Source organism: Camelus dromedarius, chromosome 34 (genome assembly GCF_036321535.1).
Source record: "Camelus dromedarius isolate mCamDro1 chromosome 34, mCamDro1.pat, whole genome shotgun sequence".
NCBI classification, from domain to species: Eukaryota; Metazoa; Chordata; class Mammalia; order Artiodactyla; family Camelidae; genus Camelus; species Camelus dromedarius.
The window spans coordinates 11,567,728-11,584,427 of NC_087469.1; the positions used below are offsets into that span (position 1 = coordinate 11,567,728).

The following is a 16,700-nucleotide window of genomic DNA, read 5'->3' on the forward strand; positions in this document are numbered from 1 at the left end:
GGGGCGGGGGAGGTGGTCGTGTGGCGGGACAGGGGGCCGCGCAGCCAGGAAAGGAGACGGGCCGCGGGTTAGGACGACCTCGGAAGTGACCCGGCAGAAGAGGCGAGAACTCCAGCGAGGACCGGCGAGCCCCCGGCGACTCCCGATTGCCGCAGGGCGGACGGGCGGGGGGCCGCGCGCGCGCTGCCTTGACTTCCCCATCCCCGCGCGGGGGAGGGGCCGCAGCGGAGAAAGTGCGCGAAGCGGACGCGGCGGCGAGCCTCACACGTGACGGCGCCGCGCCGAGCCGAGCGGGACCCGGCGGCGGCGGCGGCGGCGGCGGGCGCAGCGGGGCGGCCTGGAGCCCCGGGAGCGGCGCGCGCGGCCCCGGCCCGGCCGGCGTCCCGGCCTCGCGCTGCACATTCTCTCCTGGCGGCGGCGCCACCTGCGGTCGCGTTCGCCCGAACATGGCGACACGGAGCAGCAGGAGGGACTCGCGACTCCCCTTCCTCTTCGCCCTGATCGCGCTGCTGCCGCCCGGGGCTGTCGGCGAGGTCTGGCCGCAGACGCTGCCCGGCGGCCGCGCGCTCCGGCCCCAGGACCGGGGCTTCCTCGTGGTGCGGGGCGACCCGCGCGAACTGCGGCGGTGGGCGCGCGGGGCGCCCCGGGGGGCGGACGAGAAGCGGCTCCGGAGGAGACGGAGCGCTGCCCTGCAGCCCGAGCCCATCCAGGTGTACGGACAGGTGAGCGAGCGGGGGCCCCCCGCCTTCCCCCGGCTCTCCCCTCTCCCTGCGCTGCTTCACCCCCGCATCTATCCTTTGCAGTCGCCTCCCAGGTGCAGGCACCGCTGGGGACTTCCCGGCTGGCGTTTGTTTTTCCCCTTCTCGCAGGAGTACGACCGTCAGCATTTGAATTGCCTTGATCTTTCCTTTTTCCTGTCAATTTTAGCAAACGGACTCCAGGTCGCTCTCGGGGTGCACTGCCTGTTTCCCCAGGGTGTGTGCACCCCTCTGGAGTTTCCGGCAGGTATCGGAGGGGTGCAGCTTCATTTAACGCGTGGATAGAAAACGGGCTTTCTTTAGTGTAGCATCAGTTGGCAGCGGAGGCGAGCCTCCTGCAGTTGCTGTACGTTCACCCAGAACACTAAGCGGAGGGGGTTTCCACACTTAACATTTTTTAAATCCACAATTAAGGTGGGCAAACCTGAAAGCTTGACTCTTGGAATAGTCAAAGCAAGAGAGGGTGTGTTTGTGTGTGTGTGTGTGGGTGTGTGTGTGTAAGGGCAGAATTTTTTTTTGTTGGGGGGGTGAGGTTCTATCTATTCCCTTCCTCTTCAATTCAAAATATTGACTTTATTTTGGGCATGAATATCCTTCATGACCCTTGGGGATTTGAAAGCCTGCGAGAATTTGGTGGGCATTATTATTCAGCAGGTGATTTATTTCTATCCAGGCAATGGGTTTATTAGATCATAGGTGACATGAATTTCACTTGTATGCCTGGACTTGCTGCTGGCCATTGCAAACCGAGTTTGTGGGTTAGTATCAGCATTGGCAAAATTAATTTTACTGAGTTATTGTCTCATGAGATGCCCAGTCCTGTGGTTGAGATTGACATCAGCAAAAACGAGAAGGTCGGTGGGGGAGGGAAAAATGGAACCAGTGGTGGTGGTAAATTACACAATCTCTAGAGTCAAAACCTTCCCTTTAAAGTAGACATGAAAAGATTAGTCTGAGTTCTGCGTCTCTTCACTGATTTTTTCCCTTTAGCCGTTTCTTGAGGAAATATACAGAGTTAAACGTTCAACCCTTTAAGCCAGGAAGAACGTTATAAACCACCTCACCTTACTGTGTCATTTTGTTGATGAAGCAACCAAAGCTGGAAAAGGTGAAGAGACCAGCCCAAGGTCATGTGGGGCAGGATTGCTGGCTCTTTAGTTTTTGTCTGCATTGTCTCAGTGACCTTTGAGTGATCAGACAGTAGCCCCTCTACACAGTGCTACTTAAGTAACTCCTTTCTAAAGTAAAACATATGTGATAAGAAAGGGGATAGGGATGGAGTGAGGAGGTGGGAGCTTTTGACTTCCATCCACCACCAGCCCCTGGGCAGAAGTCTGTGCCTGGGGGCTTGGGTCTGCTGGTGGGCATGGGCTGCTGGAGCCTGCCTTCGTGGCTCCCTCCTGGGTCTAGATCTTTGTTCCCCTCCCCACCCCCATCTGAAACTTCTTTTGTTTTGATGCAAGATCCTTGCCCTCCCCGGGACTGGGATGACAGCATCCTGATGGAGGGTGGTGGAGGGAAAAAGAGAGGCTCCCTTGTTGACTGACTCTTCCCAGTCAGCCCAGCTCTGCTCTGGGCTTGAGTCAGCTTTCTGGGGACTGGGAGTGGGGAGCAGTGGGAGACATCCCTTCCAGAGCTCAGCTCCCCTCAAAGCTATAGTTTGGGCTGCGGGAAGAGCTTCCTGGTCGTGAAAATAAGCACACAGGTGCCATTTCTTCCTTGGGTTTGGTTTGTGAGAGCTCCCAGGGGTTTAGGGCTAGTTAAAGATGAGCTGTGTTCTCCTCAAGAGTGACTAAAAAACCCTCGCCTGTTATATTTCTGAGCCAGCCAGACTGAGTTTGGTTCTGTGGAAGGATGGACAACTAGCTGTTAAACTCCTAATGAGGAATTCCTACCAAGGATGGGGACACTGTTTTTTCTTCTCTAAGGCTTCCTCCCTGTGCCATTGTTCTCGGTTGCCCCGAGGTTAATAACAGTGGGACTAACCTGACTCTATAAGGATTTGAGTTAGACCGAAGGAGGGACTTCCTGGTTCTGGGCTTTCTGCCACAAGCACTATCTGCTGCGGAGCCTTCAGACTAGCAGGCACAGGAACCAGGGACTGAAGGGGTTCGCCCTGTCCCTCTTGGAGCTCTGAAGGGACTCCCATTTATTTGGAATGATCTTTCTAGCAAGGTGACCATTTGTCTCTGTTTTCCCTGGGGCAGACCTGGTTTATAAGTTGTCCCTGTTGGTTATGAAAAGTGCTGTGTTCACTCTCAAAAGTGTCAGGATGCAGCTTATAAATTATACGGCCACTCTGCTTCCAGCCCTAAGCAAGTTCCCCCTTCATACTCCACCCCAGCCTCGCCCTTTAACTTTTAAACGTAAGGAACTGCAACTTTTTCCATAGTATCGCTTGAATTCAGTGTGGTTCTATATAGGGGTGGGGTGCAGATGAGGGGGGGATTTTTTTCATCCCTGCTTTCATAAAGGAGGAGATAAAACAGATGCAAGCATACAGGCATGTAAACTATACCAGGAGGGGACAAGTAAACAGGGACAGTAAACCAGCCACCACTCTTCAGGGCGGGGGTGAGTGGGTTGCAGATATGGGCGGGCACGGGAGACAGAGTGATAAAGGGGCAGTGGGTTCGGCCACTCTGCAGCTTCTTGCCCTCTGACCTTTGAGCGAGGTTAAGAGGATGCCTGGCAGAACAGATTAGGGCTGGAAGCAGAAGCTGCCTGACTGCTGAAGCCCTAGGGGTGATGCTCAGGCCACCAGCTTCAGGGAGGGGAGCAGGAGGACTTTTGCTTCTGAGAAAGAGCCCTTTGCTGGAGTCCACGTCAGTGGTTTTCCTCTGGCTCCGCTAACCTGTGGAGTAAACGAGGCTTAGTTGCATTCCTTCTAAAAGGTCCAAGGAGGGGGATTGCATAGTTCCTGTCGCACTGAATTTCTTCCTGATTTTATGGCAGCCCCATGCCTCTGTGCCACCTGCTTTTTCCTCCGCCTCAGATAGTCTTCCCCTACCTCTGTCTTTGCCTGGAAAACCTCTGTTCCGTTCTTCAGCGTCCAGGGAATACGTCTTAGTATTCCCAGGCTCTGGTGGGAAGGGTTCTCCTGAGCTTGGGTACCGCACTTCGTGCCTTGTGTTCTAATTGCTTGTTTAACCATTTCGTCTCCCAGTTTGCTCCTTGAGGGCATAGAGCAAGTCTCTTCTCTGTGTCCCTGGCACTAGGGAGGCCCTTAATGACTATTTGTGGACTGACTGCCCACCTGGAAGGAGAGAGGCCTGGAGGGTGGGAAGGACTTCCAAGTGACAGGAAAGGTGTTTACAAGGAGGGCTGTGGTGAGCCCACAAACGGAGAGTGGGAATGAGCCCTGATTATCCTGTGCTATTCTGGGGTTTATTTTGAATGAAGAGCTGGGATTCTATTGTACAGGAGGCTCCCTTTTAGGGCTGTCATGGTATTGCTAATGGTATTGTTTTGGGGAAAAATCCTCTGGAATGAAGCGCAAAGCCTAACAGGATTTGCAGGTTTGTTTTCCTTCCAGTGAGCTCTCTCTTCGTAATTCCTGCTTTTTAGAGGCCAGGGAGTATTCAGTGTCCTGATTTGAGACTGAAAGTAAAGTGTCTGTTACAGCAGAAGGGTTGGAGGACAAAGAGCCTGCTTTGGGGGCGGAAGACTGTTTAACTTCAGATCTTTTTGGGGTAGATTCTTGACGATACACTTGCTTGGGAAATAACTGGCTGGTTGACTCTGAAGTTAGGACGTTTGACCCGTATGCTTCCAAAAGACGAGAAGGCGAAGCATTTGCCGTTTCAAGTTGGCTCCTTCTACGCAGATGAAGGGTTGTTTGGCATGTTGGGTTGGCTTGATAAAGGGTGTGACCTTGAAAAACTTCCTGGTCCCACTTGGCATCTGTTCTTGTACACAGTTCTTGGCTCCGTCTCTGGCCACTGTTTAGTTCTTTAATAGCTTGCAGGTCTTGGGGCATAGTGGGTGGAGGCTTCAAAAGGTTGAAGGAATGGGAGGAAAAGGGGACAGGGAAGAGGAGTGAGGAGATGGAGAGACTGAAAGGGATGAAATAAAAAGACATCCAATCCGTTTATTTAGCTTTCAGTAGGTAATACATGTTTACAAAACAATTGTACACAAGAGTATGCAGTGAGAGGTAAATTTCCCTCCCTCACTTGTGTCCCCATTCACCCAGTGTCCCTTCCTCATTGAAAACTACGGTCATCAGTTTTTTGTATGTCCTTCCAAAAACATTCTATACGTATGTAACATGTAGGGACATAAAATTTGAAACTCGAAATATCGGTGGCTTTCTGTTATCCATAGCCCCATGAATAATGAAATTAAGCCAAGCTCCAAAATATATTTATGGCCTTAAGACTGTCGGTAGGAAGGGAGTTACCCAAAGTGTTGTCGTATAAAATAGTGTTACTTTTCCTCCAGGCCAGGGGAAAATAGTGTTCCACTTGGAGGGTTCCTGCAGGAGAGCGGTAGCGTGTAGCCTTCTTGTAACTTGGGAAGATGCTGGAGGGCAGTTCCCTGGCGATATCTGGCCCAGGTTTGTGAGAACGTCAGAATATAGAGATGGTGGATCTTGGTTTTAACTCATGTTCTTTTCCAGACTGTTTTCTTTATATTCTGTAAAATGGAGTTAATAGTATGCTTAACAAATTGCTTTGAGACCTGGGATCCAGGAGGCAGATTCTAACAGCAACTAACATCCCAGAGCAAAAGATGGATGTTGTAGGAACATTTCATCATCATATTTTGGTCTGTTCCTCCTTAGAGATGACAGCCATCTTTGTATTGTCATTGTTTAATCCCAGGGCCATGGGTAGATACAGCCAGCCTCGTACCGTCCCCTGTAACAGCACAGACCCAGGAGCATGCAGATAATCTGGGGAGCAGCTGATCCAAAAAATAAACTGTTTGCCTTTGTTATGTATTTATTTAGTCTTTTCTTTTAAGCATCTGCATACCTTCCTAATTAAATTTTCCTTAGGTGAATATGAAAATGAGTTTGCATTCTTTGTGCAGCTGATATGCAAAATGGCTGGCAAAAACGTGCCAGGGAAAGCCAGTTTGGAGTTTAGAATTTTTGACAGTAATTCAGATGCAGAGCGTTTGAGAGTTGACCGCGTAGAAACGTATTAAAGCTGAGGTCTGATATTAACCTTTCCTCCATTTTTTTAAGGTTCAGGTGGGATGGAAAGCAGAGGAGGACTCTCTGTATTTTGGTTTCATTTCTGGCGGGATTTGTGTTTTGCCGAAAGCAGTCTGGGCTGCAGGGCCAAGGCCTTGTCTTTGTTGAGCCTGGAACCATCCTGTTGTGTTCGCTAGGTGTGCCAGAATCCATCGGGAACGTGGCATATTCAGTCCAGCCACAGAGATGCCGAAATCAATTCCCCTCCATTTAAAACGAGCCGCAGTTAATTTCGACCTAATTTATTGGTTTATCGACCTGTGAACCTTGGGCCTCCGAAGAAGTGGCATGGACAGCCTTCTAGCGTTGAGGTGGCTGATGGTGCTATAAATCAGAGAAGGCAGGTGGGCTGCTGATCAGGATTTGGGTTTCGTACTATGTTATTGTGAGACCCTCAGTTTTTTTTTTTAACATGAGGCCTGCTTCGTGCATTTTGGGGTGGGTTCCATAAAAATAGGACTTCGTAACAGTCACGACTGCTATAGGGAGTTAAAAATAATTACAAAATTCTGTTACTCACTGAGTGACTTTTAATAATAATGGTATAATAGAGGTAACTACTGCCAGCCAGGAGCCAGAAGAGCCTATCTCTTGGCCTCATGACAGGTCTCCTCTCTGATGGCTGGATGATGACCGAAATACTTGGTCCCTGTGCTGGCCGGTGTGTCTGCCAGCCATATATGGTGGCTGAGCACTTGAATTGTGGCTGATATGACCAAAGAATTTATTTCCTTTCATTGAATTTTAATCAAGTTAAATTTAAGTTTATTTTTAAGATTTTTTTTTGGGGGGGGAGGTAATTAGGTTTGTTTGTTTGTTTATTTATTTTTAGAGGAGGTCCTGGGGATTGAACCCAGGGCCTTGTGCATGCTAAGCATGTGTTCTACCACTTGAGCTATATCCTTCCCCGCCAAGTTAAATTGAAGTTTAAATGGCCACTTATGGCCTTTGGACGGCCTAGCTTTAAGGTTACCAGAGGCCTCCCTTTCCCAGTGGTGGCAACGGCTGCTTCACCCAGGAGAGAAGCTGTAACCACAGCAAGGCCAGCCTTTGTTTCCACCACAAACGGGAGGGAAGGCGAGAGTCGAGGGCTGCGTCTGAATGTCAGGTTTGGGCGGCAGCTGACAGCTGGATTGAGTGTCTGGAGGGTTGTGTGTCTGGAGCTGGTGGCCTTTTCTTTCCTGGGTAGGGATGCTTGGGCGGGGAGCTGGCGGGGGCGGGGGTGGGGGCGGGGGTGGCATGTGCATCTTAGCGCTGCCACTGCACAGTTGCCTCCTCCTATCTGGGGCTTGGGCGCTGAAGGCCGACCTCAGGGCCTTGACTTTGGACGTGGCCGTGCGCAGACGGCCCACTTGGCCGAGGTGCTGTGCAGACCCCGCGCGTCTGTTCAGCCGCGATAGCTGTAACCGCTGCCTTGACGGTGGGGCCATCTCCCCACCCCGCCCTCGGCTTCCTGTGCATCTCACCTCTGCGGAGCCCAGTGTGTCTTCCGTCCCTGCGGCCCGCAAGCGGGCATGAAGACAGACAGCGCGGGCGGGTGGCCTTCATCACGACGCGTGCCCCCCTTCCCTGCCTTCCCTGCCGGCCCTCCGAGTCCGCGTGCCATGGTTCTTGCTGCTGCCGCAGGCTTGGCTCGGGAAATCCGGACCCTTCACCATGATTTATCTCCAGTCTCCTGAATTAGATTAAAAACACAGCTACGGATTCTCAGAAAGGCAGGCTGATGTGATTATGTCCCCAATCGGAGTGGCAGACAAGGGCAATAAAAAGATGTATCATTCGTGTTTTGTGCTGTGGAAGGGCCGGTGTGGGGTTATTCCCCTCCCCATTTGTTTTTGTTTTTGTTTTTTAAATGAAGAAGGTAACTGATATTGCTTCTTTTCTTTAGAAGTCTGTTGAATAGAAACCCTCTGCCTGCAAATAACTGGGTTAAAGAGGGTGATTCTTAAATAAAATAAAAGGGTTGGAGCCAATGAGTTGAGTCCTGAATTGGGATTTTAATATGTTAGTTGGTACTGAGGTGAGATCCCTTCTATTTTGAGGGGTTGGGGAGCTTTGGACTCGGCTGTGCGCAGACGGCCAATGTCGTGATGAAAATTTTCACTTCCGGGAAGCCTCTGTAGCCCAAAGAAATTGGGCAAAGCTGGGACTAGCTGATGGAGCTTGGAGGGCCAAGGTTAAAACCGACCTTGGGAGAGAGGCTAGCTTAGGGACTGTCACCGGGAAGCCTCAAGTGGGTGCCTCTGAGATGAGCCATACGTGTGGGAGAGGGCCAGATAGTAAAGGACCCTGTTTCTCTGTTAGCCCGGAGGATACATGCAAGACCCCTTTGGGTCTTCCCCAGGGACCAGGAGAGGCAGACTCACGCTGGCCTGCCCCAGGATCCCAGCAGAGGAAGCTGCTGATGGCGGGGAGTGGGGACCCCGAATGGAGCAGGGTGAGTGGCCCGTGAAACTGGGGGAGTGTTTGGAAGAGACTTGAAATATTTTAAACCTGTGCTCAATTAATTGAGTTAACATGAGATTGTGTCCTGATAACTTACCTCATCTGTGTATATTTAGTTCCCTGAAGTTTTCTCACTGAGTAGTTTTTAAAAAAAAAAAAAAATCCTGCAGTGAACGGGTGCACGTGGTTTGCTGAAGCTGGCGAGGCGTGCTGCTGCTGGAGGTGATGCAGGGGTTACTGCGGAGACGAGGCCTCACATCTTCAGAGAAGGGCCAAGGCGGGGATGTGGAGAGCTGGATGGCAGTGAAAGAGCTGGCATCACCGGGTTGGGGGAGTTAAGCTAGCGGGGGGTGTCTGAGGAGCGTCCGCCTGCCCTTCGGGGAGCAGAGGCATCTCGCTGAGTGGCCAGCCATGCTCTTGGGTTTGATGAGCTCTTTCCTGCCCACAAGCTCCCCTCAAAGTGCGGCAGAGAAGCCACTGGTAAGGTGAGGCCTGGAGGCATTTGGTTGTGGGATGCAATATAAATGCTTTCCCCATGAGGCCAGGAAAGTGCTAGAAATCCGTGCCACCTCTGCGTTGGAACCGGAGGTTGGGTTTCCCCAGATTCCAGCTCAGGTGTGGAGCCAGGGGAAGGCTGCCTGTGCGCTGGGTTTGGCTGTGACTGCCTTCTGAGCTGGACCCGGACAGGCCGTGTCTCTTCCCTGCACTCGGGCCTCAGGGTTCCAGTCCTGTTGATGCTCGTGGTAATTTTTTCATGTACAGCCTTGTTGTGAAGAACCGTTTATGTTGGTATAAAGATGCTACCGCTGACAAGGGGGAAATAATGCTTTAGTGTTTCGGAGTTTCTGAAATATATTCATGGATAACATCTCATTTGATGCTCATCATGGTCCAGTGAAATTGGCAAGCTAAGGCTTATTACTCTCATCTCACAGATGAGCATCTTGAGGCTCAGAAAGGTGAAGGGAGGTACCCAAAATTGTGCAGCTGGGAAAGCCTCGAGACCAAGCCTCTGACTTGCCTCAAATTCACGGTGACACCTTTGACTCTTGTAAATAGTCCAGTGAAAGTTCTGCACTCAGCCAAGGGTCCGGTGGCCATGATCTCTTTTGTTCCTCCTTCAAAACCTTGAGATCTCATATATAATTCTGCCCTTCCCTTGGCTCTCCTGTCCACACCAGTTTTTTTTTTTTAATTGAAGTAGAGTTGATTTACAATGTTGTGTTAGTTTCAGGTGTACAGCAAAGTGATTCATTTATATATATATATTCTTTTTCAGATTCTTTTCCGTTGTAGGTTATTACAAGATATTGAATATAGTTAGTTCCCTGTGCTATACAGTAGGTCCTTGTTGTTGATACACTGGTTTTCCATTAACAAAATTCCTCAAGTCGCGGGTCCCTCCCCGCTCCTGGCTTTCACCCTGTTCTTCCTCTGCATCTGTCTTCTCTGTTCTCCATCCGCTTTGCCCAGACTCCTCCCTCTTCAGCCTTATAGTACCCACTGGGGGGGTCACGTCTTCAAGGCAGTCCTGTACTTGGTTATGTACCCCCCGCCCCCATTTAACAACTGTAAGCATTATTCGTGGAATTAATTGTTTAATGTTTGCTTCCCCTGCCAATCTAAGAGCCACAAGGCAGGACCTGGAGGCCTGCTGTTTTCGTAACAACTAGTGTGGCATCTGGAGTGTAGTGAGTGCTCAGTAAATAGTTACTGCACGAGTGAGGTGGGGGGTGGCGGCGCTGTGTGCAGTGAAGCTGCAGAGTCAGAGTGGAGGTTCGGGGAAAGTGGAAGTTCTGGAACCATCCTCGAGAGCTCACAGGAATAGCTTTGGGTCCAGAGGTGAATCCTTGTCTAAGGCTGCTCCTGGTTCAGGGTGTCAGCAGGGGAAGGTGCTGGCAAGGGGCTTGCTGTGCTCCGTGCTGTGCACCCCGCTCTGGGGCCCTGGGTTTTAAGGCGGTATGGAAACACCACCTCTAGATCATTCCTTGGGCTTAACCTCATCTGCAAGATGCGGACGCTTCCTTCTGGCCCTGATATTTTCTTGCTTCCCAACTGGTACACTACAGGGTGATTATTTTCACGACAGATTTTTCACAGGTTCTTTCTAATAGGGAGCCCTTGCGGAACAGCAAAGCCTGCCGTTTGCTGACTGACAGAGTGGGGGTCACCAGGACGGGGTGGCAGATAGAGGTCAATGGCGGACAGATTTGCATGCCAAAGGTCACTCAGAAATAAAGTCTCTGAACGGATATTGCAAGTCAGGAAGAGGCAAATACATACATCTAAAGAGAGCTCGTGACTCCAGTTAAGGAGATGATAGTGAAATGCTGAGTTTTTAAGCCCCAGGTCATTCTCGCTTTGTTTCCTCATCTGTAAAATGGGCTGCCTGCATTTATCAGCGATGTAGTTAACGGGTTCTGAGGGCGAAGTGAAGCGTTGTTGACAACAGTCAAGTGAGTGAGCGGAGCGTCCAGAACAGGGGCCTGTCTACAGGGAGCTCGTAAACTAGATTTTGGCTCTCCTTCTGGGGTGGAGGAGCGTCTGGGGAGGAGAATAAGCTTACTAAATATAGTGGGAACACAGTCTTGAAAAGGGACAGGCCGGGGCGATTTGCATAACCAGCATTTAGGTCGTGCACACAGATGATTTGAGAACCTTATTATTCTTGGACCCCCAGGAGTCCGTCTTTGGCTTCCTCGGGCCCGTCCCGGAGTCCTGAGGATTCAGCAGCGGCTTCTGTCCTGGCAGTTGAAGGACAGGATATTTGTTTTCTCTTTCGCTGTAGAATTTTAAAAATGCCTCTCTGTATTTCATTGCTAGTGAGGCAAAGGAGTGAACCAGACTGGCTTACTTGTCCGCCTCATCCTGCATTCTGGAAGGAAGCTTGAGGAGCAGTGAGGATTCAGGCTATGGGTGTTTGGGACATCCTGATCTTCAGGTCTGACCGATTTGGAAGAGGTAATGGCAGAAGAGATGACGGGAGACAGAGTGCGACCCGTTCCATTAAGGGACCCCATCTTCCTGAATGACTCAGTGACGATACAGATTTTGGTGGATTTTATTGTAAATTCCTTGTTTGCTGGTCAGATCTGCCACACTGATTTCCCCTAGAGGTGCTGTGTACTCTTGGCAGGTGTGAAGTCAGAACAGAGCCCCAAAGGGTACCCAGCCCCCAGTGGGCTGGTGCACAGGCTGTTGGGACTTTCACACAACAAACTATTTATTTGCCCTCCTATTTATAACAACCCAGAGCTTAGGGCTCGGGTGGCAGCAGCTTCGTCCCCGTCCCTGAATAATGAGGCAAATCACGTAAACTCCTTGGAACGCCAGGGCCTGCCAGGAGACTGAGACAACATGGGTGACGTGGACCCAGGTGTGCCCGTCTGGGCTGGTGAGTGGACGCCAGCCCCAAGCCTGTGGCCATTTCTCCAGCCAGGGACCTGCGGGGATGCCTTGGCCCTGCAGATACTGCTGACAGCACTTTGAAGGATCGCTTTGGCCAGAGACCCACTCCTCAGCCTGCCTCCTCTGTGACTCATTCTAGCTGCGTATTTTGGTAGCAGGAAGGATCGAGATGAGAGGAAAGAAGAGCTTCTTAAGAGTGGGAGCTCTTCGGTATTGGATCAGCCCTTGAGAAGTACTGTGCCCTTCACAGGTCGTAGGTAGAGGCTTTCAAAAAAAATTGAGATGAAATTCACAGAACATGAGGTTAGCCATTGTCAAGTGAGCAGTTCAGTTCAGTGGCATTTAGTACACTCGCAGTGTTGTGTAACCACCACCTCTGTCTAGCTCCAAACGCTTTTCATCACTCCAAAATAAAACCTCTTACCCATTAACTGCCTACTCCCCGCCTCCCCCAGCCCCTGGCAGCCACGAGTCTGCTTTCTGACTCTCTGGATGTTCCTGTTCTGGATATTTCATATACATGGAACCATGTAATAGGTGACCTTCTGTGTCTGGCTTCCGTCACTTAACGTAGTATTTTTGAGGTTTGTCTACATTGTGGCATATATCAGTAGATCTTAGAGTTTTAACAGCTGCTGAAGATACCCAAAGACAAACTGCCCACGGAAAGAATGAGCTTTCTTATCCACTGCCATTTAAGCCCCAGGGTCTGCTGGCAGGAAGGGGAGTGAACTAGATCCATCGTTCCCCAAGAAGCTGCATTAAAGACACCAGGGGTGTGTCTTAAAAGATGCCAATTCCTGCCTCTAGTCAGAGGGGTCTGAATCAGCAGGGTGGGGTCTCCCTGGGGACTCTGAATGTCAGCTGAGTTTGGGACCCCTGGACCAGGTGACTTCTAGGGGGCTATCTTGACCCTTAACGACCTGCCCCCCACCCTACTTGCGCCCCAGTTGCTGTTTGTTCTTTGTGATGCAGTTTCTGTGTGCAGGGGCTTCTGTAGCATATGATTTTTCTGTTTGCCTTCCGTGGGGAGGCGGTGGGCCCCCCTCCCTGCTGCTTTTTACAGCTCCAATTAATTGTGTCTCATTTATCAAGCTCCAGCTACGCCCCGTGAGCTGGAGATGGGAGAGGGAAGGTTGTTCACGCCCCGGGGTTGTAGTTACAACTGACTGCACATCAAGGTTATGTTCTGGAAAAGCCACCCTCCCACCCCCTCCCACTCGCTCCCAGACCAGCGTCTTCTGGGTCTGTGTGTGCCCACCCCTTCTCGCCTTGGTGGTCTGTGGGTCCCACGTGAGCAGGGCTGGTAGAAGAGGTCTGGGAGCTCGCAGCTGCACGAGGGGGCTGGTGACGGGCAGGGGGCTCACGGGGAGAGGCGGTGGCAGTGGTGGTGGCGGGTATGGAAAAAGACACAAACGAAGGAAACCACCCACAAAGCGCGGGGGTCTAGCGCAGGGCCCTGCGGGCGCTCTTCGTTGCTGGGGGCTGCCCTGACTCCCGGGTTTCCTACCACTTTCCTTGGAGAGCCTGCTTTGACTTCTTCATCTTTCCCCTGGGGTGGGGACGGGGCGGGGGTGGAGACCAAGGGGAGACGGAGGAGGAAAGTGAGGCCAGAGCGCAGGATGATGTCTCCGCCTTAGTAAAAGTGACAGCCTGCCAGCCTGCCTGGTGCACGGATTTCGTGGCTGCCGGGCTGGGGGGCGGGGCGGGGACCAGGCAGCTCTGCAGGGAGTTACTCCCCTGACCAGGAGGTGCCCTTGCTGACTGCCAGCCAAGGGAAGGAGCTGAACTGTGTGTGTGAGTCGCCTGGTGGCCCTTGGACAAGCCATTTCTTGCCAGGGATTTTTCTTTTTTTCCTCCTCACTGGTCCGCCCTTTTACAGTCTGCTCTTAGGAATGAAAGGGACATCTAATAAAATCTTTTTTTTTTTTAAAGGTGTTTCACCGAGCTCGCCTTCCAGGCTTCCTTTGTGGAAAGGCCCTTGGAAGTTCTGCTGCCATCTTTTGTGCCCCGCTCACCCCTTCACCTCTCTTAGGATTGGCTGAAGGGGCCCCATAAATCTCACGTCCTCTGAATAGAAAGGCTTCAGCAAGTCGTGTTCAGATCTCTTTCCCACTCTGATCACTGAAGGCTTTGTAACCTGTGCTGAGCCTTACTGGATTGTGAACCTGCCGGAGGGGCTGTTCTGAGGTTGCCCTAGTGCAGCCTTGCTGGGCTTTTTTTTAAATCCCAGACCCCGGAAGGACTTCAGTGATCCTTCTGGATTCCAGGTTCTTTACTGATGTTTGCTATTTATTCCCCCCTGGGTGTTTTGGAGGGAGAAGACTGTTAGCCTGAATTCCCGGGCCACCTGTGCTAATTCTTGGATGCTTCCAGATTCTTCCCAGAGGCGAGGCCTGGAAGGGGAGAGAGGGGAGGGAAGGCTGGAGGAAGGCGGCTGCGGGGGCGGGGGGGGAGGGGAGACGGCCTCACCTGCTTTCTCCTTGCAGCATCCTGGGCTGCATCATTTACTGACTTCTGTTTTTTTATTTGCACGTCTCTGTCGATGCTTGATCGGCCTTAACATCTCTGGGTATGAGAAGGAACATTTTGAAATGACATATTTTCCTAAAAAAAAAAAGAAAATCCAGGGTCTTTTTCTTTAAAGAGGCGTCATTTCAAAGATTCTTCCAAAAGAGCTTGGAGCCTGAATCAAATTAGATGCAGGTGCTTGAGGCCCAAAAGTAAAGGAGTTAAGGATTAGCCCCTGTGTCGTTCTGTCAGCCAAGTTTGTGGCACAGGTGTTTCCCTTCTCCCTTGTGACATCTGAGAGCATCTCAAGGAGGCGGGGGGTCGGGGACGAGGAAGGGAAAGGAGGAGGCAGCTGTTGGGGGGGAGGGTTTTCTGCTGCAGAGCCTTGATAGGAAGATAGCTCAAAGGGCATGCCGGCTCAGGCGTGTCTTCTGCATCCATCCAAGGGGTGGGGGGATGTGCAGGTCGGATCACGCAGAGGCCTCTCCAAGTCTGGAAGCTCAGTCTTCTCCACGTGTCTGAGACGGCCAAGGTTGAAGGGGCTGGTGGAACAGGCTTCTCTCAGATGTTGCTCACAATCCAGGTTTTTTTTTGGAGGGGGGCTTGTTCTGATTGTGAATGTTAAGACCATCTCTCGGAATTTCTGTCATAAGTTGGCCCTTCACCCACGGAGGGGGTGTAACGAATGGCTCCAGGTGGGTCAAGGTGCCGGCCCTGGACCTGTCCAGCAGTGATGGGTGAAATGGGAAACCTGCGTAATGGAGTTAGGTTTTCACGCAGCGCAGCTTCTCGGCAGGAACGGTTCTTCATTCTGAGAGTCTGTCCTTCCTCAGTCTCCGGGGTTAAAACGTCCTTTCTTTGAAAAATGGCGGTGATTATGGATGGTGGTCTTATGGCTTAGCAGGGGTGACAGTGTAACAGGTGAATTCCAGGAGCTCAGGGGTGTGCGTGTGTCTCCCAATTAGGGGAAGTTCCAAGCGAGTGGAGGGCCTTCTCGGGGATGTGGGCTCCCCCATCCCGTGGCTCTGCTCTCCTCTGGGACTCGGGAGCCCTAAATGCAGCCTCCGGACAGGGCCGGGCCGGGGCCCCACAAGAGTCTGCTGTGTCCTCAGGAAACGGGGGACGCAGATTAGAGAACGGCCAGTCCAGCTCTGACATGGTGGCTGTTTTGCTGATGTCCTTACGTGGAGAAATAGAAGTGGCCGACAGTCCTCCGCTGGCTCTCCTCATTTACTTTCATTTTACTGGTTTACAAGTTCCAGAAGCCTGGGAACTACTGTTTGCAATAAGCCAAAGGTCATTTCTGTGGCGTCCTGGAAAATATTTCCTTACTTGGGTTACTTCAAAACTGACTAACTAACGCTGGTGTTTTTGTTTTGTTCCTCCTCATGACGGGCTCAGGGTAAGCAACATGACCTGCAGGCCAGAGAGAACCAGCTTGAACAGAGGTTTGAAAGTGTGTGGTCTTTCTGGCCTATGTCCCTTTTTTTGAATGAGGAAGGTGCTTCCGTGATGTGGTTTCAGATCTGACGAGTGCATGTCCCACGTGCAGAGTAAGCATGAGAGTAACCAGAGGGTGATTTCACAAAGGACGAAAATAAACCAAGTAATTGGTTATGCCAGTGAGAGCCATAAATAAGATTTTTTTTTTTTTTGTGCAACCCAGCTAATCCCAAATAGCAGAGGACTGGTGTGTCTTCTTGGGGAAGTTGAGTCTGGCGGAATCAGCGGGGCAGGGAAAGCAGGCCACCCTGACCTGGTGCCCCAGGTGCAAGGAAGCACCTTCATCCTTTCTGAGTGACAGAGGGAGGGAGTCTTGCTTTAGAACAACGACGGCTGTCACTCATCGGGGTCCTCATTCCTGTGCGGTTTGATCTCTTTCAGGTTAGCCTGAATGACTCCCACAATCAGATGGTGGTACACTGGGCCGGAGAGAAGAGCGATGTCATCGTGGCCTTAGCCCGGGACAGCCTGGTGCTGGCGAGGCCCAGGAGCAGTGATGTAAGTATTGGTGTTGGTCTGGGTATTCGTGTGCACAGCCTGGACGCCCTTCGCTCACCCATCGGGGTGATCGTGCCAGAAAAAAAATACTGGGGGATTGGGGAATCCAGAAAGTCATATATATCCCTTATTTGCTGAACATGGGGTGGTACAGGCAGTGCGGCAAAGAGATCCTTGTGCAGACGTCGTGAGGTGACCTGGTGTGACGTGGATTGTTGCGGCTGCTCAGCAACGTGCCAGATGCCCTCCTGGGCAGGGCTGCTCGTTGGCAGTGGGGCCCAATGGAATCAGGTTGATCTTTCCCACGTGCTGATTCCTTCTCACCGTGACAGCTGGGTGAGGCCTTAAATCTGAATTGCTCATATTCTTAATTT

At 51.5% G+C, this 16,700-nt stretch overlaps 1 protein-coding gene across 4 annotated transcripts in view; it reads left to right on the forward strand.

Moving 5' to 3' along the window:
* Positions 1-374: 374 nt before the first annotated feature.
* Positions 375-16,700, forward strand: part of SORL1 (sortilin related receptor 1) — a 147,168-nt gene continuing 130,842 nt past the window's right edge. For 2 of the 4 annotated variants that reach the window (XM_064482157.1, XM_064482158.1), the window contains exons 1-2: positions 375-722; positions 16,210-16,326. In XM_064482157.1, the coding sequence (XP_064338227.1) occupies positions 447-722; positions 16,210-16,326 (393 nt within the window). In that variant the 5' untranslated portion in view covers positions 375-446. The remainder of the gene's footprint in view (positions 723-16,209; positions 16,327-16,700) is intronic. The other 2 variants (XM_064482159.1, XM_010990118.3) reach the window with 2 other exon arrangements.